This window comes from Drosophila mojavensis, unplaced genomic scaffold, assembly GCF_018153725.1.
Source record: "Drosophila mojavensis isolate 15081-1352.22 unplaced genomic scaffold, ASM1815372v1 contig_16, whole genome shotgun sequence".
Lineage (NCBI taxonomy): Eukaryota > Metazoa > Arthropoda > Insecta > Diptera > Drosophilidae > Drosophila > Drosophila mojavensis.
Window position 1 is genome coordinate 7,149,697 of NW_025318693.1, and position 26,113 is coordinate 7,175,809.

General features: G+C 41.8%; 3 protein-coding genes across 3 annotated transcripts; 1 reads left to right on the forward strand and 2 right to left on the reverse strand.

The window, feature by feature from the left end:
- Nucleotides 1-2,345: 2,345 nt before the first annotated feature.
- Nucleotides 2,346-4,419, reverse strand: Osi6 (Osiris 6). The gene is made up of 2 exons (XM_001999199.4): nt 4,175-4,419; nt 2,346-3,779 (listed from the first exon to the last, which is right to left on the reverse strand). Exons 1-2 carry the CDS (start codon nt 4,391-4,393, stop codon nt 3,066-3,068), a joined length of 933 nt encoding a protein of 310 aa, XP_001999235.2. The 5' UTR covers nt 4,394-4,419; the 3' UTR covers nt 2,346-3,065.
- Nucleotides 4,420-12,694: 8,275 nt separating this feature from the next.
- LOC6573143 lies at nt 12,695-14,527 on the reverse strand. Its single transcript, XM_032727940.2, has 2 exons — nt 13,880-14,527; nt 12,695-13,017 (listed from the first exon to the last, which is right to left on the reverse strand). The coding sequence occupies exons 1-2, from the start codon at nt 14,241-14,243 to the stop codon at nt 12,695-12,697; spliced, it is 687 nt and encodes a 228-aa protein (XP_032583831.1). The 5' UTR covers nt 14,244-14,527.
- Nucleotides 14,528-21,906: 7,379 nt separating this feature from the next.
- LOC6573142 lies at nt 21,907-26,099 on the forward strand. The gene is made up of 4 exons (XM_001999197.4): nt 21,907-22,575; nt 23,065-23,407; nt 23,473-23,774; nt 25,744-26,099. Exons 1-4 carry the CDS (start codon nt 22,098-22,100, stop codon nt 25,809-25,811), a joined length of 1,191 nt encoding a protein of 396 aa, XP_001999233.1. The 5' UTR covers nt 21,907-22,097; the 3' UTR covers nt 25,812-26,099.
- Nucleotides 26,100-26,113: the final 14 nt, after the last annotated feature.

Below are 26,113 nucleotides of genomic sequence, written 5' to 3' on the forward strand. Positions count from 1 at the left end.
AACCATTTTTTTGGTCGAAAGCTTTTTAGCCTAACCACAGCAACAACAGCAACAGCTGCAGCTGAAGTGGTGGCATCCACGACCTAAACCGCAGCCCAAATCCACCACATAAAAACTAGTTGACAGCGGCTATTGTGGTGCGACTGTTCACGCAGACAGCAACAGCTCGTGGTCTACTTTTTAGCTGGCCCCAAAGCTGTACCTGGAGAAAGCCGCACTCAGCTGTGCTTTAAATATTTGCTAAGCTTTGAGCTGCGTCTTCACTAATGCGCTCTTTGAGGAGCGTGCTTTAAGGCGCAGCTCGAAAATTCTCAGCTTCTTGGTATGCTTTAATATTAAAGTTGTGGCTATACGTGCTGCACGCCTGAGGCTTGACCAGGATATTTGTAAGCAATTCGAGCACCCCAGTCCGTTTAGAAAGAAGTTAAGATTCATTATTGTGAATATGTGTGCTAGGAAAGATTGCTATAGCCAGGAATGCCCTAAACCTTGACAATGATATTTCAATCATTCAATCCAACTTTATTTTATGTGTACATAAATAAAAAATTTTTTTACAAATTATACAATTTTATAGTGTATATTGATAAGGGAAAAGGTGTCAAAGAAATAATACTCTCGTATGGTATGGATCATTGCGTATAAACTGATAAAGCTAGATCAATTTAGCTCATTGTTCTGCTCAACAATATATGTAAGTACTTTAGGAAGTCTGTCGCGGCTTTTCTATCTAAACTCATAATGGCTCTAGGGTATAACAAAAATAATATAACAAATTGTTTCAGTTTTCACAGTTAAATATCAGCTTGATATAAACTTGAATGTCAAGTCTTAGGCTTCACTCGGCCTTAAGTATATTGAAAATGGGCAAAGAAGCTATGCAAGTCAATGTAAATAGAACAATACGAGATCTTCTACTTTTATAACGTTGAAATAATAACAGAATAATCGAAAAATATTAATATTATTTATATAGCAAGTATTACTTTATGTCTAGAATTTTCCAAAGTAATTTTTTATTTCAACAATTTTCAATTTGTTCATAAAGCCAGAGATGTGAGTTCAAAATATAATTGGAGTTCTCCATTTGGCTACACTTTCACTTTCAATTACCTCAGCAGCTGGAACAGACGTCGAACGCTCTAGAATGGCTCTGTTGCCGGATAACGCTGACAATGGTACATGACGCCGTTAACCTGGCCCACAATGTCAATCGATTTGAGGCGTGGCAGCAGCACAAATTTCACTCGAGCAAAGTCACGCAGTTAACTGGCAGAAACAGCGCAACAAACGGCAGCAGAAAATTGTAAAAAAAAATGTTAAATGCTAAGCAAATATAACAGCGATAAAATGGCCCAAATGATCAGCAAGAGAGCGAGACAGAAAGAGAGCAAGAGAGAGAAGAAAAGAACTGCTAAATGCTCAAAAAGCAGACGCAGAGACGGCAACACATTAATTGCCGGTATTTGTCAGAAGAAAGCCAAGTTAAGAGGCGACGCTCGGTAAACGGCACGTAAATCAGCCGTTGAGGGCAATGGCAAACGCACAGCATCAGAGTTTAGAGATCAGCCATCAACCATCAGCCATCAACAATCAGCCATCAGCCATGGGCCAAGTGCGCAGCCACTTAACTGGGTCATATTCATAAGTAAAGCGCCCAGCTGTAATAGCAACAGCAGTTGGCCCTAACTGTCGCCTTGGCCAGTTGCAGTTAACCAAAGTTGCTCGGACCGCTGGAAGCTTCTTCACTTACAATTTTCAATTTTTTTTTTTGTGTGTGGGTTTTTTTTTTTTTTTTGTATTTTGGGAACTTTCTTCAAATTGTTGTTTAGCAGCGTACAACAATGCTCAGGCGAGAATATAAAAGACCGACAGGTGCAAAATGTGCGTCTATTGTTATGGCCATTATTGTTGTTGTTGCATTGTGGCTGCCCCCGTTCAGCAAGCGCCTATTGAATGAGTCCCAAAATGTTTATTTTATTTTTTAGCAAATTGCTTTTTTTGTATTCTGGCAACGAGTTAGAAAGAGTGAGAGAGATGTAGAGGCGGAGAGATGGGCGAGGAAAGTGCAATGGAAATGAAGATCCACAAAAATATACAAATATATTTATATATATATTGTGAGTGGGTGAAATTTGTAGAAAGCATCTTTGTTGGTTTTTGGGACTGATAACAAAGAATGAAATGACATTAAATGAAACGAAATGAAATGAAATGAAAGTGGAGGGCCAAGAAAATGCAAATTGTGAGCAGACAATGCTGCGTATGAGTGATGCCTGCAATTTAAATAGAATGGGCGAAAAGTCGGGGCATTGTGAAATGAAAGATTGTTTCCAGTTTGTTGATATTTTTCGGAATTATTATTTGATTCTTTGATGTAGCAGCATTTGTTAAAATTTTCCGTTTCGGTAAGAGCAGGAAAACACAGATTGAGTATGAGATACAGATAGAGAGAGAGAGAGAAAGAGAGAGATAGACAGATAGATACAGATAGATATAAGATAGATGGATAGATAGATAGAGAGATAGATAGACAGATTGATGATAGATAGCAAACAGTGACAGTTAGCTTAGGCGACTTTGATTTTGATTTATGGGCGCGACTAGTTCAAAGCATTTTGTGCACATAAATCAAAGCGCAGCCGTGGAAATACAGTTAAGATAGTATGAAATAGTGTCTTGAGTGTAGAGTGAAATTAGGTTGGGCTGTGTAGAAGTGTAGAAATTGGGTGTTGGCTTTCGTTGTTGGTTTTCGTTGTTGACTGCGTGTAAAGATGAAAAGTGAAGTTGAATGGTGATGTTGTTGTTGTTGGTTTGTTGTTGTTGTGTGTGTGGAATTGATTGTTGTGGATGTTCGACGTCTCTCAGCTCTGAGAGATTACAATTGGAAGGCACTTAATTGGTTGAGGACCACGCGGGCCCCGCTCTCGTTCACGTTGATTTTTTAGGTAAATAAATTAAAATAAATAATTTATAAATAAATATAAATATAGACATTAATGGTCATCATTTTGTGTTTTGTGTAGTTTCGTTAGCGAATTTCCCATCTGGTGACCATGGTTTATTTACCGCCTGGCCTGCTTGTAGCCCTGGTAGGCAATGGTCTGGGCAACGGGTGCGCTGTAGGCACCGTGCGAGTCCCAGCCGGAGTTGCCCGAGGACCAGCCACCGCTGGCAGCACCACCGCCCGAGGACCAGCCACCGGAGCTGACAGCGGCAGAGCCGGCGTTCTTGCCACCGAAGAGACCACCCAGACCGCCGAGCAGACCGCCGCTGCCGCCAGAGCCGCCCAGGCGACCTAGACCGCTGGAGGCGCCAGCAGCCAGAGCGAGGAAGAAGGCGATAACGGACACAATCAGAGCCTTCTTGGCCATGAAGAGCAGACCGAAGATGGCGCCAATGGCGAGCACGGCAACCTTAGCACCAACACCCAGGAGGATGGGCAGGAACTTCTTCAAGAGCTTCTTCTTGCGGGTACGCGACTCAACAACCAGCTCACGGAGATCGGCCTTGATGTCATCGGGAATGGCACGGGCAACGCTGCGGGCGGCATTGGCGAAGTTGAAGTTCAGAGAGCGCTCCGACAAGAAGCTCTTGGCATTGTCCATGAAGTAGTTGCCCATTTCGGCGGTGCGTGCCTCCACAGTGGGTGCGGCCTCAACGGCAAGAGAGTTGTCCAACGATTTGCCCTGGCGTCCATCGTTGGCCTTGACCAGAGAGACGCCGCCGAAGAGTTCGATTTGGGGACTTTCGAAGATGGACTTGGCCTTGCGGTAGAGCTGCAGAGAGAAATAGAGACACGTGGAGAGAGAAGAAGAGGGAGAAAGAGAGGGGGAAGCACAAATTAGCGAGGTTGGATCAATTGGTTCACAAGCTACAACTAAATATTTGGTAATTATTAACAATTATTGTTCATATTCCAAATGATTGTGATTGGTGCACTTTCACTTCTGCCAGGGCATCCTTTGCACTTATATAACATGTATATGTATATGTAGATGTCTATATGGTTTGTTGGCATGTCTTTAGAAGACTTTCACTTGCAGGTTCATTTATCGATTTTGCTGATGATATCATTTGCACTTTCACTTTAATTGATGATTATGATGATTATGTTGATGTTGTGGTTCAAGTTCTTGTGTAATATGTTTAATCCTTGTTAGTTAATCCGTACCGTGAGCTGCAGACACGAGATGGAATCAGCTTCCAGGCACTTTGCAAATGCGCCGGGCTGTTCATCGGTGGCGGCTGCCGCCTTAACAGGATCGGCCGAGATGCCGGACGCCAAAAGCAGGACACAAGCGGTGGCAACGAAGAACTTCATGGCTGAATATGATTTGTTTTGAACTGAACTGAATTTCTTAAGCACCACCGAATTCACTGGTGTGTTCATTCGAATGGAACAAGCTGCGGTTTGATAACTTTTCGACTCAGTCAGGCTGTTTTTAAAGAGTTTTCAACCTAACGGACGCCTCGACGCGGCATAACGTAAAATTATGTAAAAAGTGCACACACACACACACACACTCAAACGCAGAGACCGAGCCGGACAGAAGAGAGCGACCCAGCATTGGGCCCAGGCAGCGACGCCGACAGCGCGTTCAGAAATATGTATAAGAGGGCCGCATTGCCGCTCCCTACGCATGCGGGATGCGAGAGAGAGAGTGAGAGTGAGAGAAAGAGGGCAGCATCAGCAGCGCCACAGCAACAGCATCTCTGCTCTTAGAAGACACATTAGGTGAGCAGCGACGCCAACGCTAAATGCTCACGCGCTTTTGTTAGCTGTTGTTGCTGTTGTTGTTGCTGTTGTTGCTGTTGTTGTTGGTGTTGCTGTTGCTGGCTCTGCTTCCGCATTAAAGAAAGTCAACAGCGACGACGGCGACTGCGCAAGGGCTTGACGCGGCGGCGCCGGCGCAGAGTGTGAGCGCGCGAGAAAGTTTCGTCCGTAAGCAGGCAGAAGAGCGAAATTGTGAGCAAGCCCCAAGGTTGTCTGCCGTTGGCTCGCGCTGCTTGGGCTGCCTCGCTCACGCACACAGACAGAGGCTAGCATGCATACGATTTGCTGCAGCCTCCGTTGCTTCTCACTCTCTCACACGTACACACGGACACACACACACACACATACGTAGGCAGAGAGTGTGCTGGCTGTAGCATTCTTCGTTGAGTTATTGTTATTGTTATTGCTCTTCGCGTAAACTGTTGTTGTTTCTGTTAGTGGAGTTGAAGCTACACAGATTACAACACATGAGGTGATAAACAGGTGCGCAGCTCAGCCCGCCATCCCCGCGCTTACACTCTGGCCCCAAGCATATGTAGCAGTCGCAACTAGTGTGCCATATTCTTCTTCAACCTTTGTTAATTTTGAACGCTTTTTGTTGTTGCTTTCGGTTGTTTTTGGCCGCAAGAAATGAAAGTTGTGTGTATTATAATGTATTTTCATACTACTGTTACTCAGCTGCCCCTTGCCCCCTGTGGCCCCTCTCCACCAGCCCCTGCCATTGCCCCTGCCGCTGTCTCTGCCAGTTGCCCCTCTTCAGCTGGACTCATCTGCCGCAGGGCAGATGGGCAGATGAGCAGGTGGGCAGGTGGGCGTGTGGTTTATATTTTTTTATGTTTATCGCATGTGTGCGCCTTGAATTACTTTTCATATTCGTGACTTCATAGTTGTTGTGGCTGGGAATTTCTATCATTATTATTATTATTGTTATTATGTAACATCAGCTGCGATTTGTATCACAATGTGTGATAATTAAATTCAGAACACCCAGATCAAACAGTAATCATAATATTCATATACACATAAGCAAAGGGTCAGCTCATAAAGAGTGAAAAGCAATCGAGTGATAAGCACGTTCTGCTGAGGGCAGGTGAAAATCGCCCCACTCGTGTCGTTCCCTCTGCCGCACTTAGCTAACAATTAAATAGGGGAAAAAAGCGCTGGCTGACTTTGCAATTGTGACACATTAGTCAACAATTTGAGCTCAGCAAAAGTGCAAATAAGCGCGCGCTTCAATTGCTCAAGTGAAATGAAAGAGAAATTACACGAAAAGCAAACAAAAACGGATACGAGCCCCGTCCGTCCGAGATGTGCGATAAATGATGATGGTCTAGCGAGACGGCGATGGCACTGGAGTTCGAGATGCATAGATGATGTATGGGTTGCTTGGCCTGCCGTCAGAGCCATCTTCACGCCTTGAGCACGCCGTTTAGCAGAAAATAACAACAACAAAATAAGAGTCAACAATTGCTGGGCTTATACCGCTTTTTTTATATTTTATTTTATTTTATTTTTATTTTTAGCACTGTCTTCCATTTCCATTTCCATTTCAAGGTGAATGCGTGCTGAGATATGCGACACCCTTAGACACTATCAACTGTCAGGCGGATCTGTGGCTTACGAAATGCTTGACTGAGTCACAGTCATTATGCGGCATAGTCGATGAGTGGTCAAGGGGCGTATGAGTAATTCGTAATGCGTTACTACCATTTAATCAGCTTTCGTTGCAAGAAGTGTGTGACGTCAATTGGTGTAACGGTAAAAACAGTGTACAAAACTCTCAAATTGCTCGACAAATACCTGAACCCACATTTCGTAACCAAAGCCGCATCGAAAAACAGGGCGCAGCAGCCGTGCCGCTAGGGAGAAAAGCAACGCAAATCGGTTCATCAGCCATGTTGAAATTTCGATTTTCACCGGTCCGCAATCTCGTCACACATTCAAATGCAAATGAGTTCATCAACATACACACACACATACAGTGCCCCACACAGACGAAGACGTGCGCACAATTACACACACCTGCACATCCGTTTACTCTAAATTATGTTGGTCCACGCACTGGACGCCATCAATCTGCCATGTGCCAACATGGCCAACAGTTAAAGCCACGAGCCATAAGCCGTAAGCTTTAAGCCGCGGCCATTCATGCGAAAAGCTGCCGACCAAGTGTCGAGCGTCATTTTATGAATGAATTTCGCCTTAGCTGGAAAAGGCGTTGCCGCCCGCTCGACAGCTGCCACACGAGCCACACTACTGTGGCTACAGTGCCCAATGGCCAATGGCGAATGGCCAATGGTCAATGCAGTCCAAAGCAAACAGATTGCCAAATGGCTTAACACTCAACAAGAAATGGCCATAAATTGTCTGTCTGCAACAGCACATTACATCAGCTACTACACACACACGCACACCACACACACATACACATACTCGCTCACACACTGGCACATTCGTTAGCCGCAACTATTTTCTCGGTTCAGCCTTTCAGTAATTTATCAGAAAAGCTCCCTTGAAAGGATATTAAAAAAAAGATATTTTGCAAATGAATTTATGAGATTATTCGTTAAATTTAAGCTCTGAACTATTTAATTCATTCAATGCATATGCATAAAATAATTGCCATACTAAAGCTAAGCTAGTTGCTCTGCTCAAATGATTTACCTTTTTAAGTAACTAAGCTATCTCTTCAATTAAAAAACATACGTTTATTTGTTCATTGGCTTTGAATAATTTTCACTTCTTCAAATTTATTGTTTCTATCGTATCAGCTTCTATGCACACTGAAACATTGTTTGTTTGCATTGTTGCTATTGAGTCTATGAATATGTTTTCTATGCATACATTCAATATATGCAAATAAAACATAATTGAAGCTCATGTGTAAATGTTTGTAAAAAATATACTCGAATGCTTTTTTTCGGTATTACCATTTTTGTAATACCTTAAGATGCCTTTTTCTGTTTCAGGTATGGACTTGAAGTTAAATATCTTTTGACCTTTGGCATAAGGAGACTTTTAATCAACCAAGGGTATTCCTGAAAGAATGTCCCAGCATACACGTGAGTAAAGCATACACGTACCTAAAGCTAAATTCGTTCTTTGGGGCTTCTTAAGATAAGGAGTTGGTAGTTGGTATATTATTATTATTGAAACAAAATCAAAATATACATATATCAAAATCTAAAAATTTACTATTATATTAAAGTTTAAAGTTAAAAGAAAAATAAATAAATAAATAAAAAAAAAATAAATAAATAAAAATAAATATATAAATTAAGTTAAATATAAAAACAAAATATTTTCGCGTATGTATATATTTTTTATTTATATAATTATATACATACTTACATATTTATATGTGTGCATACCTTTGAATTACGAATCTGATGCGATACTTAAAATTTTGCTCGTCTGTGATATATGCACCGCTGACAGTATCTGGGTAGTTAAGCCAGTTATTTATGGATAGGGGCCGGGATAGCATCTTGGCTGCTGATGTACTCTCATCGGTGTTCTCACTTTCATTTCGCTTGGCTTCGTTTCGGACCGCACAGTCATTTGTCAGGTGATGAAACGACGTGGTTCGATGTTTTTTTTTTTTTTTTTTTTTCTGTATTTTTACAGTTTTTGGCTTTTGCTGTTTCAACAAAGTATTTGAATTAAATTAAAGTTAAAATCTGTTTTTGGATGAGAAAGTTTTTTTTTTGGACATTTAGCTTTTTGTGTTGTTTGGTTAATTTGCATAAGCAACAAAAGCGACTGTTAGAAACGGGGAAAATCTTTGCATTAGTAAACTCTTGCGACTAATTAGAAAAGATTTTCGTTTCAGTTGGCGTCGATCTTTATCGGCGGGGGCAAGAGGCTGTTAAATTAACGGTACCGTTAATGTACCGTGTCTTTGGCCAAATGACAGCTGCTGCCGCTCCGGCAGAGGCTGAAGTAACAACAGGGGCCGCATACGAATCGCAGGTAAATAGTTTCAGGTGCGATCCAATTGGTATCACAAATTCACATTGTTTGCTGACATCTTTCTTCAGTAGTTTGCCAATCAATTGCCACATTGTGCGTAAGTGTGTGTGTGCGAAAGTATGCGAGTGTCCAGACATCAGAAATATTTCAGATTTCTTGTTGGTTTTGCATTACATTTTTGTGCCGTTTGTTATTGAGGCCTCATGCAAAAAATATTTCTTGCGCGCCATGTAGGTGTGTTTACATAAATATCAACAACAACAACAGCAATAATAATAATAATAAATACAGCTACCAGAACAACAACAAGAGTGACCAAAATATTAAAAAAAAAAAAAAGAGAAGAAGAAGCAAAGCAACAAGAGCGAGGAGCAGCAACAATAGCAGAAGTAAAAATTTAATGAATAAATAACAACAATTTCTCGGAGAAAGTCGTGGTCAGAAGTAAGCCATATACAGCAGCCGTAGCCTCGGATACACAATACCAAATAGCAGATACAGATACCAAACACACAAAGACACAATTTGCATTCAGATGCCACGCAAAAAAAAAAAAAAAAAAAAAAAAAAAAAACCAATAAAACTCAATTTTTTAACTGAAATCGCGCCCGATGCTGAAGCTGATGATGATGTTTCCATTGCGGAACTATTCAATAATGGAAAGTGAAACGGAAGATGATGCAATAAGGGACTCTACGAAGTTCTGCAAACCTTGTACAAATCCGAATTCAATAGAAGCAAACTTAAGTAAGTATTTTATATAAGAGAGAATTTTTACTGGAATTTAGAATTTGTAGTGTATGTTAAGTTATATAAAATGCACACACAAGTTTTTAAGTTTCTGAATTAATTTAAGAATATTTGTAATATATTCTAGAACATTTCTCTAATTATCCAACGTTTACTCCAAATTTATTCATAGTACAGTTAGCGCCTACCTAGTATAAATTCGCTCAACACTATTCCACAATAAAATCACCTATTTTGAAGGCTCATATCATTATAACTCATAGCTAGATACTAAATGAAACCACAATATTTTTAATAGCTCAAACATAATTATTCCACTTTATCCAAAGCAAATATGTAAACCATTTTCTGGTTTTTCTAATTGGCTATGGGGCAAAGCAGACTCAATTGCCCTCAGCATATCGAGCAAACATATTTTTAGCAAATACAGCAGAGACAATGTTTATGCTGGCAACTAAATTGGTTCAAGAGAAACAAATATGCACAAAGCTAGGAATATTTTCATCAACATCCCATTACAAACCAAAAAAAAAAAAAAAAAAAAAAAAAAGAGAAGCACATCAAAGCAACTATACGCCTTATAAATATGTAATTAAAGATGAAAATTTCACAAGCCATAAACTTGGTTGGTAAACTTTAATCTCATTCGCCTTTTACGTTTATTTGAATTGTAAGTAAATTTGCATAATAATCAAAAAAGTATATATATGAGGCAAAAAAAAAAAGCAGTCCGACCTGATGCTGTGACAACAGACGTGCAGCGACGTTCCGTATAAAGAATTTGCGGTATTTGGGTTAAAAATTAATTTACATGTGAAACGGGCAGCTCAGCTCAGCCGCTACAGCTGTTCATCAGCAGGTGGGCTGACCAGCAGCAGGAGGAGAAGGAGGGGAGCGAACTTGTGGCGGAAGGAGGGGGCTCATCATTGAAAAGTGAAATTTGTGGAAGCTGCGACTGAAATGTAGGCTGCGTGACACTTTCAGTTAGCTTGGACGGTTCGGCTCTCGGTCATTTTCCAAGCTCATCGAACGACGATTAATCAGCTAATTTCTTTATGAACTTTCATTTATGCAGCAGTAGCAGCAGCAGCAGCAGTAGCAGAGCAACAGACTGAGGCAGAGACAGAGGCCGAGACAGAGACAGCAGCCGCATTCAGACACGTTGCCTTCATCTGTTCAGAGACTCGTATATTTTTATTGTCAACTGTGTGCGGCTGGCAGATTATGTGCAATAAAAAATCAAAAAGCCGAAATTTAGAAAATCAATTTGGATTTCATTTCACTTGGCGTCGAAACGGGAACTTACATAAAAACGGCAGCAGCTACCGCATAATCATATATGTATATATCATATAGACATACACACATACACACATACAGACATATTTGTATATCTATCTACTCGCATCATCATATGTGTGCTTAGAGACAAATGTTATAAACAAACAAATTCACTTTTTATGAACCTATTTTATAATTTAATTATGCGACGAAGACGCTAAACTGCAGCCGACGCCTGGCCAAAGTCGAACTCGACTCGAAATGCGAACGCGTTAAAAGCCGTTTAAAAGGGAAAGTTAACGGCGCTGCGGCGGCCACAGTCGAAGCAGCTGTCTGAGCCACAGCCAGTGCCAAGGTTCGTGGTGCGAGGTAGAGCATGTTGCGCTCTTCAAGATATCCCTGCCGTGAGCTTAACGGGTTTTTCAAGTGCCCCAGCTCAGCCCAGCCCGGCCCGGACCAGACCGGACCGGCTCGGCTCGGCCCGGCCTGGCTTTAATTGATATTGTGTAACAGAACGCAGCGTGGCCAAAATAAATGTAGGTCTCTCTCATGGTAGTAATTTGTTGTTGCCCATGGCAGACAGTTGTTTTTGTTGTCTCTGTTGTTGTTGCTGTTGTTTTTGTTGTTGGCGGTGGTGGTGCTCGTGGTGCTGCTGCCGCTGGTGATCTCCAAAAAGAACCGTTGCGCTGCCAAAATAGAGTGAAAGTTGCCTGGCCAGCCAGCCGGGCCTGTATGCAAATCGAATTAACCAGATTCACCAGAAATCCAAATCCCAGATGAAATCTGTGACGCCGCCCAAAATGCAGCCAAAGCCTTGTTATGGCATGCGCATCTGTTGCAGCCAAAGCAGATAACACATCAGCCAACAACTAACTGACAAATTAATGACACAGAGAACAAACAATGAACATGACAAAATCAAGCAGCTCAACTGACTTATGCCGACTATTGGGTGCTCTAGAAATGTCAAGTCGATTCAAGGAGAAGAGTATATCAGGTCTATATATCAGGTCCAACCTATGGAGGGAGCTGATAATGGTAAAAAATATAGAAATATATATGTATAATTAATATACTTTATTTGTATTTAAATATATAAATAACATATATATTTACTGAATATATTAAATATATATTTAAATAGGCATATTCAAGAAATATACTCAATAGGCGTTTACTCTTTGATCCCTTGAAAATATATTGCTAGGAGACAAAGAGATGAATAAGTGAACAATGGGAATGAGCTAAACAGTCAGACAAAGCTGTCTCTTTCCAGTTTTCATATACAATAGCAGACTTTATGATACCCTCTCTTGCAATGCCTCTTTGCGCTGTAAGATTTTTCACAGCAGGAGCTAAATTTATGGATTCAAAAGAAGTTCGTAGACCAATAAATCAGCATTAAGGATGGCCTATACAAATTTATGTATATTAAGTTCAATCAACTGACGATTTGATAATACCCTGAGAAAGGGTGTTAAGACAAGTACAGCCCGAGCTGAAGTGTGGCTGTTGTGAATAGGTTGACTGCTCGCTGCTCGCTGTAGTTGTTGCTGCTGGCAACACAATGCGAGCTGAACTAAAATAAACTTTCACCAATTTCATAAAGCGAAGAGCAGCAGTAGCAGCAGCCTCAGCCGCAGCCTCTGCCTCAGCAGCAGCAGCAGCAGCATCAGCCGCTGTTGAAGTAAACAAGACAAAACCATGTTGCGACAGTGGCAGCAACGAGTGTTAGACAAAGAACCAACTGGCAGCGCATTCGGTGGCAGCCAGATACTGCCCCTATTCAGAGTGATTGAAAGAGATTCCCCATTGGTTGCATATAAATTAAATTATAAATTAAGTCAATTTAAATTAGTTACAGCTACAAATACAAAATACAAAACAAATACTGATGCACATTGCACTTGCCGCTCAGCGCTGCCAGGCCCTGTAGGCCAGGCGCTGCGGCTGCTGCTCCTGCTGCTGCTCCTCCACAATGTTTGTGGCACGACGACGTCGCTTGTGATGATGTCCCTCGCCGGTCACATAGGAGATGCTGTGGCTGCTCTCGTGGCCCTGCTGGGAGGCTGCTTTCAGCCCTAGAATGCCGGCCATCATGAGTGCTACCATGGCCACGCCCAACGCCTTCATGGCCAAGGCTCCGATGCCGCCCAGGCCCAGCACAGCCATCATTTTGCCAAACATCAGTGCCATGGCCAGCAGCAGGCCCTGTCCTTTGTCCTTCTTGCGTGCCTCTGCGTAATCGAAAAGACGAAGAAGAAGAAGCAGAATTAACATTGGAATTTATGAGTCCGCGCGGATGACAAAGCATAACTCTGCGTGTTCCATGTCTAGACTTTAGTTTAATGCCTTTTGTTTGCCATATTTGATGGTTAGGATACTAAAAGATCAAGTTACTGATGGGGAATTGAAAAAAGGTGAGCTCAGTTCAAAGTGTGAAAGATAATTTGCGCTTCGGAGGTTACAGATAAAGGCTTGACAAATCATTGAAGTTATACTCATGATGATAATATATTGATGATGATTATGTATGATGATTGTATTTAAATATTTAGCTGTCGACTTGAGCTTGGCATACATATTTTAAGATGACTTTTGAAGTATCACTTTCATATCGTGTCTGGCTATCCTAAAAATAGGATGATTGGACTTAGCATCCATTTATTCCTTTCTTTACTTCTTTCGCAAAGTATTGAAATCAGAAAACAAAATTTTTTTTAAGACTGATTTTCTTAGACTTTAAATCCATTTTTAAATTGGACCACAGCATCAATATGCCAGCATGAATATTAACGAAACTTCATTAGAGCAGGGCTTAGCTCGAGTAGCTGTTAAAATGCGTGTATTTTGTTACTCCGCTCCACTCTTTCGAATATTTAATAACGCCCCCCGTCAAGTCGATGGAAGTTAGTTCTTAAGTTCGTAAACACTTCTGCAACTTTTCCGAGAACTTTTTGTTGCACAGTTTTGAGGAAAGTGCCGTAAAACTGAATGGCAACAAGTGTCATAATCGTATTAGAAACTTTTCCGGCAAATTGAACAGGAAATGCAAATCATTTGCCCCACTTTACGCATAACTTGCGCCACATCACCCACCTGCCGCTGTTGCGCCACTGGGACTGGCCTCGTCCAGCAAATCGGCCAGCTTCAAGTTCAGCTCGTGCGTGCGCAGATACGTGGACAGACTGTCCAACAGCGTGGCATCCGCATCCGCGTTGGGGGCAGCTGTCGGTGGCGCCTCCACTTCGTTGGGCAGTGGCACTATCTCCAGGCCACGCATTATCACCAGGGGCTTATCACTCTTGCTCAGATTGCGCAGCACATTCCGCATGGCGCGCTCGCCGCGGCAGAGCAGCGTGGCAGGATCCTTGCTGCAGTTGTCCAGCTGGGCGCTGGCCAGGCACAGCAGGCCCAGCAGGCTGAGCAGGCACAGTGGAGTGGCGTAGCGTGGAGGACACATGTCGCTCGAGTCTCGTTTGCGTTTCAACTGAAGGCCTTGACAATGCCATGGTCATACTTTATAGCCAACTATTCTGAGGCGCTTTCCCAAGGCCAGCGCATTGAAGCGAATTGTCACAATTGAAATGAATCGAAACAGAAGCTGAAAATGGCATAAAACAATAGCTCTGAAAATATACTTAAGTGGCAATGCTTTCTGTTTGCGTTGCGTTTTTCGCGTTTGCATTGCAATTTTCTTCTTCACTGGCCGCTGCAATTTTCAATTTTCAACGGTCAGTTGGCCAGCGAGCTGCGTCGTGCGTCTCGCTCTGCTGCGTCCGGCGGCCACTTCACATGGCCCAGAGCGGCAGTGGAAAAGTAAAATGAATTTGAAGCACGGCTCCCCACTCGCAAGATCTCAAAATTATACAAATTAGAGCTACTCAAAGTGCTACAGGTTTGTTCCTAGCGCACACCTTACAATGATTACTGTGTGGCTCACACAATTGTCTACCATCTGGGCCTAAACGGCTCTATTAGCCCGCTGCGATGTGCGTGTCCCCATACCAGACTAGAAAAGCGAAAGTTAGCTCGAATTTTGATTGCTTTGTCGAATGCGTCTCGAAAAAATACTTTAAGCTGGTTAATAGTTGTATTTTTTGTTTTTTTGTTTTTCACATAAAGCAAAAACAAATTTGAACCCATGACGACCTTTTTTATACCCTGAACCTCACGCAACTGCATAGCACGAGAGTGGGGTATCATGTTGCCACACCGACATATGTTAGAGGCAGAATAAGTCTTTCAACAGGTCTATCTATTCGTTCGTCTGTTCTGTCTATATAGGAATTGAGGCAGATCAACTCGGACTTTCATAGAATTCTCGTTAGAGATGTGAGCTTAAAGAGAAAGCTTTTCCCATTTGGATTTGTAGTCTATACTGAAGATAATTAAGACAGTGTTAATGATAATGATACGATGATATGGTGTTCAATCAGAAATACATTTTCCTTGTATATAAAATAAATATAGAAGCTTCAAGGGGCTACCTCAACACTATTTAGGGTATCTGCCAGCTTAGTCAAATTTTCCATCCACTAGATGTTAAGCTCTTTTCCCTGTACTACCTCAAACTTCTTCGGATCTATCGCATGCGTTTCATAAGCTGGCTAACACCTTTCGACTATTTTGTAATAGTGCACAATGTATTAATCAAATTGACGTGACTCCAGCTCGCAACGGCTACAATATTCCATCAAAAGAAATCAGCATCATGATGAACGGCATGATCACCATTATTATGATGACGATCGGCAGCAGCATCGAATGATGATCGACGTAGCTATTCACAAAAAGCAATAACTTTCACTCTCGATGTATTAATTTTTATATTTAACATATTGTTGTTCACAAAGCATACACACACACACATACGCACACATCTGTGTATGCACATGCTATATATTACGGGAAATTTGAAGCTACTCAAAAAAATGAAAAAAATTGTGTGTACATATATTTATATATATGTATGTATAGATATATATAGATATGGATTGTATCCGCAATAAAAACAAGTCAAGTCGAAACGTTATTGAACTGCGCTCGAGCCCCGCCGCATGTGAAGTCAACCAAAATTGATCTGAACTCGTTACGTTTGGCTTTTTGTTGTTGTTGACGTTGACGGCAATAAAAAGAAAGTATCTACCAGCCACTCATCTACCCAGCAGCAGATCATCGAGGGGCAACAGCAGCAACAACAGCAGCAGCGGCAGCAGCAGCACCATTTGGTGTCCATCGGTGGAACCCGTTGCTTGGCTGCATGGAAAGCGTTCGACGGACCAAAAGTCCGATTCGTTTCATTTGAGTGTGCGACTATTGTGAATTCATTCACAGCACATTGTTATAGATTTAATTGTTGTAATTGTTGTTGTTGCTGCTTAGATCTGTATCGGCAACTTGTTATAATTGATTGTTGTGCACCATCATCATCAACATCATCATCAACATCATCAGCATCATACTCATTTCTATTGAAGTTTTCGTGGGCCCAGCTTGAATGAGATGTGCACTGCATCTCACTCTGATTGAGTGGCACTGCAACTAGTCCATTGCAACGTGGGTGGGTGGGGGCTTCGCTGCAGTCAATGGACCATCCATCATGGTGAAACACCCTATTAGAACGAGTGGATGAATCCACAATAATAGTATTGTATTGCCACAATTGTTATTCTGAACTTCTTTCAGCATTTATCACGCTTCACTTCCTTCAATGAAAAAGTTATTAAAGTGGTTTACTTGATTTGAAAATACCGTGTATTTGCTTTAATTGAATATGAACTTTTCTCGAGTTTGACCAAAGAAAATACCTATTTTGTTCTACGGCGTTATTGAATATCGTGTTACCCTCTACTAATGCTGTTGTGTATTTAGTCTATGACATTTAAATTTCGTATCTTAAAAATATATTTGATAAAGTATGAGGGACCAAACACACTTAGTTATATCTTTAATTTCTATATTAGTTTTATATATATTCTTTGAATTATTGTTTGCTCCAATCAACTTTGCTCCACAACAATTCATCATATTAAAAATAGAAAGTGAGAATTCCCATGAATATTAATATTAACATTATACCGTTATTTTTTACTCAAGCTTCTATCTCCTTTTTTTAAATTTCTTACAATATTTATTCTTAACAACTCTCCTCTATGCGCACTTCAAGCAAAGCGCTCTGTGTGTTCTCTCATGATAGCTTTAAACTGTTTAATGCTGCATGGTGAACTAACTGTATATCTTACGATCCATTAATTCCATTCAAATATTTTCTTTTATTTATAGAAAACGTGTGTTACACGGAGAGACAAAATGCGTATTTTCTATATCTTTGCATTAATCATAAATATCTTTGACGCAGGAATACCCTACAACGAATATGAACTATTGAGTTTTCAATTTTAAGCTTCAAGCTCTTTTTTTTTCTTTTTTGTTGATTTAGGTTGGGTCAAGTCAACTGACTGTCTTCTTTAATTGTCCTGCATACTTTGATGGCAAAAGGTCGCATTCCGATTCCTTTCGCTTTTATTTTCGATTGGCTTTTTTTTTATTTTGCCTTGACTGACTTTAAATTTAATTTTCCAGAATGTTTGGTACTGTAATAAAAGTAGTCTGGTCAATGTCCTCTGTGCATTCTGAAGTTTGATTGCATTTTTAAACAATTGTCTAAATCCAGTCTGGTTGTTCACTTGCAGCTTATTGTATAAGTTCTTCCCCTGTATAAGTTGAATATGTATATGTATTAAAATCCCTTATGCCAAGCGCATTATTCTAAGTCGCATCGCTTAGTTGCTTAACGAGCTGAGAAGCGAATTGAAATGGTTTTTCATTTGTCTGTTTATTTTTATAAAAGTTTTCATTTAGTGAGCAGGTTTCGCTCAATCAGACAAAATTCATAGTAAGTGCTGCTTGACTCGGCTGAACTGTGTCTGTTAAATCCAGCCATGTAAACGAACATCTAAAGCATAAAGCAACATCCAGCTGCATATTGATGTTCTGCCCGCCGCAAAGGCTGCCACAAACAAATACGCGCCCGATAGTATGCAGTGTTTTATAATGAAGCCACAGTTCGCATTAGATTAGCATACCACATTCGGTTTAATTACACATGTCGTTGCTGGCACGCCCATCTGATGGCGTCGCACAAACACAGACTGAGCCGCCGGCTGGCTCCACCTGCAGAGTAATTCAAGTAATTCAAATTGCAAATTGAATTTGGAGCGGCTATGGTGGGAGCTAGTGCTGGTGAAATCTAATGAAAATAAGCGAGTCACTTTAATTAGAAAACAATTAGATTAAAATAAATTAAACGAATCGCTGGGCGCAGGCAATCGATCTAGCTGTGGCGAAATATAAACAGCAGCAAGCACCACACGAACACTAAACATTGGCGAAATTCGTGCCAGAGAAAATAAAACAAATATAACAACAGCAGCACAACAACATTTAGCTGCTCGACTCGCCCCAACGTCTGCCAGACTGCAAACAATTAAAGAAAAAATCAACAATTTTATTGCGAAAAAAAAAATGAAAAAAACCCATATAAATAAATAAAAATGGAAAATAATACAAATACAAATAGAAATATATTAAATAAATTTAATTGGCAATTGCCATTTTCTACTGTTTTTCTTCTTCATTTTTGCATGTCTCAAGGCCATTCATTCGTTTGTCCCGCCGGAGACATGCAACAGTATCGAACCAGAACTTTTCGTTGTTTCACGGCAGAAAACTCTTTAATAATTGACGCACTATCAAAGCGATGCATTAATTATTCAATTTTCACTTTTGTTTTCGGTTTTCGTAAGTCAAGCCTGAGGCCAATGAGAACGCTAAATTGACCTTAAAAAATTGAGAGCTTTGTATGAGCAACAATCAAAAACAGTCGGCGAAAAAGAAAATAAGCTACAAACTAAATAATTTGAGGTGTATGCGGCTTCGAATACCCTGTTTAGTTGGTTGACTGCTGGGAGCATTGTGAATTAAATAAGAAAATCCAAGAAGATAAACTAAACTTTTAATATTTTTTATTTAGTGTTTCCATTATATATTTATTTTATTTTATTTATTTTTTTTTTAATAAAAAAATCAATTTATGAATTTATCCCTTATGACAAATCCCCTAACCTCTTAATGAACTAATTACACTGAAAGTCTTTTAAGTGTATGAAATTGATGAACATAACAAAAAAAATAAAAATAAAAATAAAAATAAAAAATAAATAAATAAATAAATAAAATAAAAAAAATAAATACAAATAATAATAATAAAATAAAATAAATAAAAGAACAAAAAATAAATAAAGAAAAAACTCCCTTATGCTACTCTTAATTATATTCCACTCAAATTATACTCTCAAGCAATCAGTCTTTGATTATGAATGTGAGGATATAAAATAAACTTAAGTACATCTTTAACTCTTTTGTATAAATTTAATTGTATATAGACATTGGATATTGGATAATCTGATAATATGCTTTCACAAGTTACATATCCACTCCTTAGTTGGCCATGCCCACGCTTACTTAATCGCCAGCTATTGTGTTGTACTTCAAACAAATAGCAAAATACGCCACATTTCTGTTTTTGACAATCGCCGTTGGCAGCAAGCAACTTTTAGAGTAAATAATTTATTTTTCATATAAATTATGAAACGCAATTTCGTTAAGTGCAATTGAAAAACTTTCACGACTAACTACCGGCTGCAGCCTGCCCGCGAGCAGCGTGTCCTTTGCCTCTGTGGAAGGCATTAAAGTCAATATTGTTGCAAAGAGGTGTGGCTGTGGCCTGATTTTAAGTGGATCCGGCTGCGGTATGTGCTGCCAGTCAAGGATCATTAAACTTAAGGGACACATATGTCTACACATACCAACACCTGGTGACACACATGCGCCTATGCACGCGCACAGCTGACACAATAGATTGTCGCAACATGGATTGGCATCGGATTACCACTTTCTGTGCAATGGCAGTGGCAGTGGCAGTGGCAATGCCAACGCCCGCAACAGCATGCTGAACGGCATCACTTTCCCTACCAGGCCATTGGATGACGTGCCGTGCACGGTCACGGCCAGTGGATTGAACTGGGCTGGCTGCGATTGGAATGGACTGCTGCCTGGGAGCTGAGTCGGCAGCCAGTCGCTTTCTTGTCAAATGAAACCAGGTCCAACTCTTCGCATTACTTGCGCCTTTGTGGCCGGCACGTACGGGGCTTGGCTGGCATTGACCGCGAAGAGGACAATAGTGCGTAGAAGGGGTATCAGGTTGCCTCAGGGCATGCAGCATGCTGCCGCAAGGGCGGTAAATGGCAACGGGCAACGGGCAACCTGTCATTCGTGGCTGCTGCGTCTGGATTATGGCTATTATGTTGCATAGATAAAGCAGCCAATCGTTGGCCAGGTGCAAAATGGTGCCACAGTTTGAAACGGTTGAGGTCTGATTGCCATTGCCAGAGTCTTCAAAATTACAGTGCAACAAGCGGCAAGTGGCAAGCAGCAAGCAGCAAGCAGCAAGCGGCAAGCTGAAAACAGCCAGTGGCAAGCGCCAAAAACTACAGCAATTATATCGAGCAGTCGAGTAGCCTGCGTGACTGCCTAAGTGAATTCGTTATTAGCCAAATGCAAGATGCAGCGCCAAGTGCTGACGCCCTCCCATCGCCCCTCATCGCCAGTCTGGCCACATGTGCAACAGAATGTAACTGAGCCAGCCGCCGAGATCTGCCGAGTGCTGCTGAGTGCTGTGGTTCCAGCGGCTACTTATGAAAAACGAGAGCTAATAGTTCGTTTCACTTTTCTTTTATTATTTAGTATTTATTTATATGTGAGCAACTTTGTTACACTTGTTGAGTGCTCCCGTCTCCCCATTCGCGGCGTCGAGGCGTGGTCACACAGTATACGGCGCTCCGCAGTCTACCCCACCCCACCCCAGCTGCCTGCCTGCCCCACTGGCCCCCACTGGCTGGCTCTGTTTTAATTGTCGGCACTGGCTTTGTTTGCTTTTACTTTTGCCAGCAAAATTGTTTTGTGCAAATTACTCGCAATTTAATGAGCAGAAAATTAACCACATTAGAGCACTGCCTGGCTAATGTGGTGGGGGCCTGAGCAGCTGAACAGGCTCGCACAACTATGAGCATTTGTCGTGCAGCTACTCCAATTGCCTCTAATTAGCTCAGTCCTTGAACCTTTGACAGTGCCAAACTCTGGCAGAGACCATAGCCTCACTGTCTCACATGCAAACATATGGCGAACAAAACTCGGCAATTGGCACTGCGGCACCAGCTGCACAGTGGAACAAATAGCAATCTAAGCGAAAGTAATTTACAATTGATTGAACCCTGAAAGTGGGAAATGTAGCAGGCAGATGGAGGCGTGGCAGACCTTTTCCATCTGTTAGTCCGTCCGTCCATCTATGCGTCAGTATATCGAGATCTCGAAAGATATAAAAGCAGGAAATATCAGCTCTTTGCAGGGTTCGGGGAATCTCTCAATCATAAACGTTTATGTCATATTACCATTTACTTGAATTGAATAATTATATTACATTCTTTTAAAATAAGTACTTATATAGATAGTTGCTTAAAGGAAACTTTTTTATAATCTTAGTTTAAATTATTGGGCAGTATTAATTTAAATTAATTTTGATTAATTAAATTTTTTATTGTTATTATTACTATTATTAAAATAATAAGTTTAATTTTTTTTTTTTTTTTTCAATTTAAGAATGGTATTATTATCATTATTATTATTATTATTATTATTATTGAAATTTTCAAATCAATGCAATAATATTTACTCTGAATTATTTCTCAGCCTCGCAGCTATACAAATTTGTCTTTTCCTATTTCAGTTTTGCACCACTGTGCATGGCATGTCTAGCTGCTTCGATTGGTGGTGCCGCCCGCTGAGCGATGGCCGTCACTCAGCTGCTTGTCTTGAAATCAAAACTGTAGCAAAGTGGCTCACAGAATAATACGCCTAGGCATAGCAGAGATGCCGACGCCAACGTCGCTGGTCCGTGGATGCTGCTGCTGCTGCTGCTGCTGTTGCCGCTGCTGCTGCCGTGGCTGTGGCAAACAATAAAACTGAGTTGCATGCAACGGCAAGTAATTAGTGTTTATATCGGCGTGTTGCAACGCGCTGCAGCAGCTGCCAACTACTCGGAAGAATATCCATATGAAGGATACGCCGCGTACTCGCGCTCGTTCTCGTCCTCGTCCTAATCCTGTTTAGTGTTTCTCTACATATTTGAGTGCTGTGCTGTGCTGGCCAACTGCTGGATTAGATAAAGTCCGTTGCATCGATAAATAGACGCGCAATAATGTTGCACTACATCGCTGCCAGCTGCGCGTTGGTGGCGCTTCTGTGCGCGACGCCAACCTCTGCGGCAATCCACAAGCGTAGCGGAGCCCGTGCTGCCAATACGGTGGCCACTGAGCCAGAGGCGACGCCCACGCAAAAGCCGACGGCAGAGAATACGGATCTGCTGGATAAGCTGAGCTGGAAGTGCGCCAACAATGCCAGCTGCCTGCACGGCGTGGCCAATGGCATTATGTCTTCGTACCGCCGTGGCGAGACGATTAAGCTGGGTCTCTTCGATCTGGTTAAGCTGCCGCCGCTGGACGAGGCGCACAAGCACAAGTGGGGCACTGGGCGCGGTATGTCCAGCTTCATGGACTTCATCAGCGGCAATGCAATTCGAGTGCCCGTGGGCCCGATGGTGTTCAGTGTGCAGCGGGCCGAGGATGACAGCGACTACATTGAAGTGGCGCTGCTGAAGAAGGCGTCGAGTGGCACAGGTAATGGTCCTTGGTGCGTCTGATTGATCTGTACCTAATTGGCAGCATGTGCGGTCACTTAACTCCGATTGGCATCAAAAAAACATGTGCTGCTCAATTGGAGTACATTTTGTTCGGCGTATTTGGGATTAGTTGTTATGCAGCCCACATCCATCAGCCAGTTGGCCTAAGGCGACAGACTGGTTCGTACCTTCGGGCAGCATTTGTCAAATGCTTAACCTTGGCAGGACCTCTGGCGCATATAAATGGCCCCGCGGCCAGTAGGCCTGCTGCTCCAGCAGCCATTATTTATATTCATTAGGTGTGATGCTCGTTGAAACATCAATCATATCAGAACGCTCCAATTCAATCCAGTCCAAACTACTATTATCCCACACCCACCCACACACACACACACACACACACACAAATACACACAGGCAAACACACATCGTGTTACATTAAAGCCATAAAGCTTAAAACGTGTCCTGCTTCCATAAATTTGTACAGGTCGCCTGCAGGGCAACGGCGGCGGTGGCGGCGGACTGCTCGGCGGTGGCGGAGGCGGCGGACTGCTCGGCGGTGGCGGCGGCGGTGGCGGTGGCCTGCTGGGCGGAGGTGACGAGGGCGGCGGTGGCCTGCTCGGTGGACGTCGCCGTCACCAGCATCAGGATAAGAAGCAATTCCAAATGTATATACCCATGTATCTGGCTGCCTCAACCTTTGGCTGGACCATGGTGGCTGCCAAGGCGGTGGGTTTGCTGACCCTCAAGGCTCTAATCCTGTCGAAAATTGCCTTTGTCGTTGCAGCCATCGTGCTGATCAAGAAACTAATGGACAATGCTAGTGAAAAGTGAGTCGACAGCATCATAATCATCAGCACCTGCCTCAGAGCACCAGCCCAATCTCCATTTTCAGAATGATGTACCAGTTCCCGGAGCACACACCCTACATGATGCCCTACGGCATGGACTACCCCATGCACTCCCCCGATATCTCGCCAGAGATGTTCCCCAGTGCCCTGCATCAACTGGCTGTCGCCGGCGGTAGCCAGATGCCGCATCCAGGCCATCCCGGCCTGGAGAGCATGAGCGCTGAGAGCCACTTGCAGTCACAGGTCTCCAGCGATGGCAGCAACAACACCAATCCGCTGGCCGCCCTCGGCGCGTATGGCGGCCTGGGGCATAAGATCAAACGTGAGGACTCTTGGATAGCGAAGAGTAAGTGCATTGTGTGCGGCGTCATAAAACAGCCTTACCCTTGTTTCAGATAGCCAGGCCCACGTGGCCTCTGCGCTCTGGTAGATCGCCAGGCCAACGCCTCTGGCACACTTCTGGCCAGATCGATGCCAGCACGCTCGCCGTGGCCGCAGCCGTGGCCGAGGCGAGCGTTGAGGCAGACGATGAAGAGGATGGGGATGATTTCTGAGTAGTGTATATACTTTAGCTTTTGCTTTCGCACGGTTGTTGAATGCTTTGTGTTGGGCTGTTTTGGTAATACCCTATAAGAGTACTAGATGATCAGCACTGCACTCTCATTAGGTAAAGGAGTTACTTTGGGAGGTGTTTTCAAGCCCCTAAGCCTTTCCAATTTGTATATATCTTATCGTATGTGTCTAGTTTTAAATGCACTGAGACTGAAGGTTTATAGAGAATGAATCAGGAATTCCATTAGTCTATTACGAAATCTATAAAGAAATCTTCTAGAGAGAAACCGCAAACATCATATGCATTTCTATATTCCTTATATGAACCAATAGCCGGTAAGGCGAAAATAAATTATATACTAGGCTGATTTAATAGATAGTTAGTTAGTTTAGTGAATGAAGCTGTCAATTACTAGTTCAGTGAATGAATCCTAAAAAATTAAAGATGTGATATATGAGATAAGAATTATGTTTTTTTTTTTTTTTTTTATTGGTTCCTTAATAAAACGGGGCATGGATAGGCCAAACCAAATTATTTATATTATCATATTCTTATCTTCAGCAATCTAAATCTATACCATTTAGTCTGTTAATATTTAGGAGTCGTTTCTTTTTTTTTTTTTTTTTTTTTTTTTCTTTTTATTATGACAATATAAATATAATAAACTGAATATATTTTATAACACCAAGATAGATAACAAGCACAGAATACATAGATTAAAGGAAGAAGCGGTGTAATTATCACAGATAAAACTGAATGGGGTTTTTAATTGATTTAAAGTCGATAGCCGATTCAGTAGGTCTTGATGGTGCTAGGCTTCTGAGTTTTCTTCTAAATCTACTGCGGGAGCTAACAGATCTTTGAGCTGCAGTATTAAGACTCTAAAATCTCGAGTTATTATTTTATATGCTACACATTTTATACAATAATTTCCAGAATCCTGGGATGTTTGAGATCTCATAGAAATATCCAATTCATTAATGTTGCTTATCACAAAGGTGCAGCTTAAACTTTTTCCATACGACACTTTTAATGTAGCTCTAACAGTGAATAAAACAGGCCCCTTTCATATTACATCGGACTAAAATTTGGCTAGCAACCATCACAGATGACAGCACATGAAACTGTAAGCTGAAAATCCACTCACTAATTTCCAAGAATGCCTTTGACGAACGTACCTGAAGTGCAGGAAGCTTTTTGCATCTGCTTTGAGACCATTTTAGGCCAATTTCGGGCTGCAAAATTGCGTGTGACCCCACAACTTGTTGCACGTTCATTCAGTTGGCACAATATTGGAATATGCACTACCTATTGCTTATTAGATTGCAAATTTGTAAGCGGACAGACATTCCACACTGGGCGGAGCACATACCAAAGTTTTCCAATAAGTCGTATCACTGTTTGCAGAAAGTTTCGGTTTGAGCCAAACAAAGTGGGGCTAAAGTCAATGCTGCCGGCGTTTTGTTTCCACTTAATTCAGCAAAGCCGCAATTAAAACAAGCACAAACAAACACACATAGACTATCTCTCTCTCACACATACACAAACACACACACGAAACTCTCTCTCTGGACATATATTAAATCGCTGCATACTTTGCGGCTGCACTCAAAGCAAGCACACAAGCGGGCTATCAAGAGGAGAGTGGAAAGTTTTGGCTAGTGATTGCAAACTTATTTCGTACTTCGATGAACAATTTATGAAACCAACTAGAAAGTGCTTGTCAAGTGAGCATTGGTACTGATAAGTGTATTCGTTGCAGCCACGGCGGCCCGACGACCCCTCATCTACAACTACGTGCAGCCGCAGTTGCCCTTCTACCGCCCGTAGGGGCTGGGCTTAGGCCGATTCGTGCAGCTCTTGGCCCCTACCGCAACCAAAGACCGTGGGACGACAGTGTGGAGGAGAAGGTGAGGAGGTTCTGCTGCCATAACAAATGAACATCTGATGCCCGGCAAACGAGGAGTGCTCTAAGCTGCTTAATTAACATAATTAACTTATTTATTTATTGCTCTTTATGTTTATTTATCAAATTGTTTATAGTTTAGAGTTAGGTCTAACACACACACACACTTAGTTGAAAATACCTGAAACTAGCAACCGAAAATGCTACAAAAACTTAAAAAAAAAAA

Coding starts and splice junctions, on each gene's coding strand:
- LOC6573143 (XM_032727940.2), bottom strand. CDS start 14,243: ATGTGTCCTCCACGCTACGCCACTCCACTGTGCCTGCTCAGCCTGCTG. Junction 13,018..13,879: donor CAGTGGCGCAACAGCGGCAG/GTGGGTGATGTG, acceptor TCGATTACGCAG/AGGCACGCAAGAAGGACAAA.
- Osi6 (XM_001999199.4), bottom strand. CDS start 4,393: ATGAACACACCAGTGAATTCGGTGGTGCTTAAGAAATTCAGTTCAGTT. Junction 3,780..4,174: donor TCTCGTGTCTGCAGCTCACG/GTACGGATTAAC, acceptor TTCTCTCTGCAG/CTCTACCGCAAGGCCAAGTC.
- LOC6573142 (XM_001999197.4), top strand. CDS start 22,098: ATGTTGCACTACATCGCTGCCAGCTGCGCGTTGGTGGCGCTTCTGTGC. Junction 23,408..23,472: donor ATGGACAATGCTAGTGAAAA/GTGAGTCGACAG, acceptor CTCCATTTTCAG/AATGATGTACCAGTTCCCGG. Junction 23,775..25,743: donor GGACTCTTGGATAGCGAAGA/GTAAGTGCATTG, acceptor TATTCGTTGCAG/CCACGGCGGCCCGACGACCC.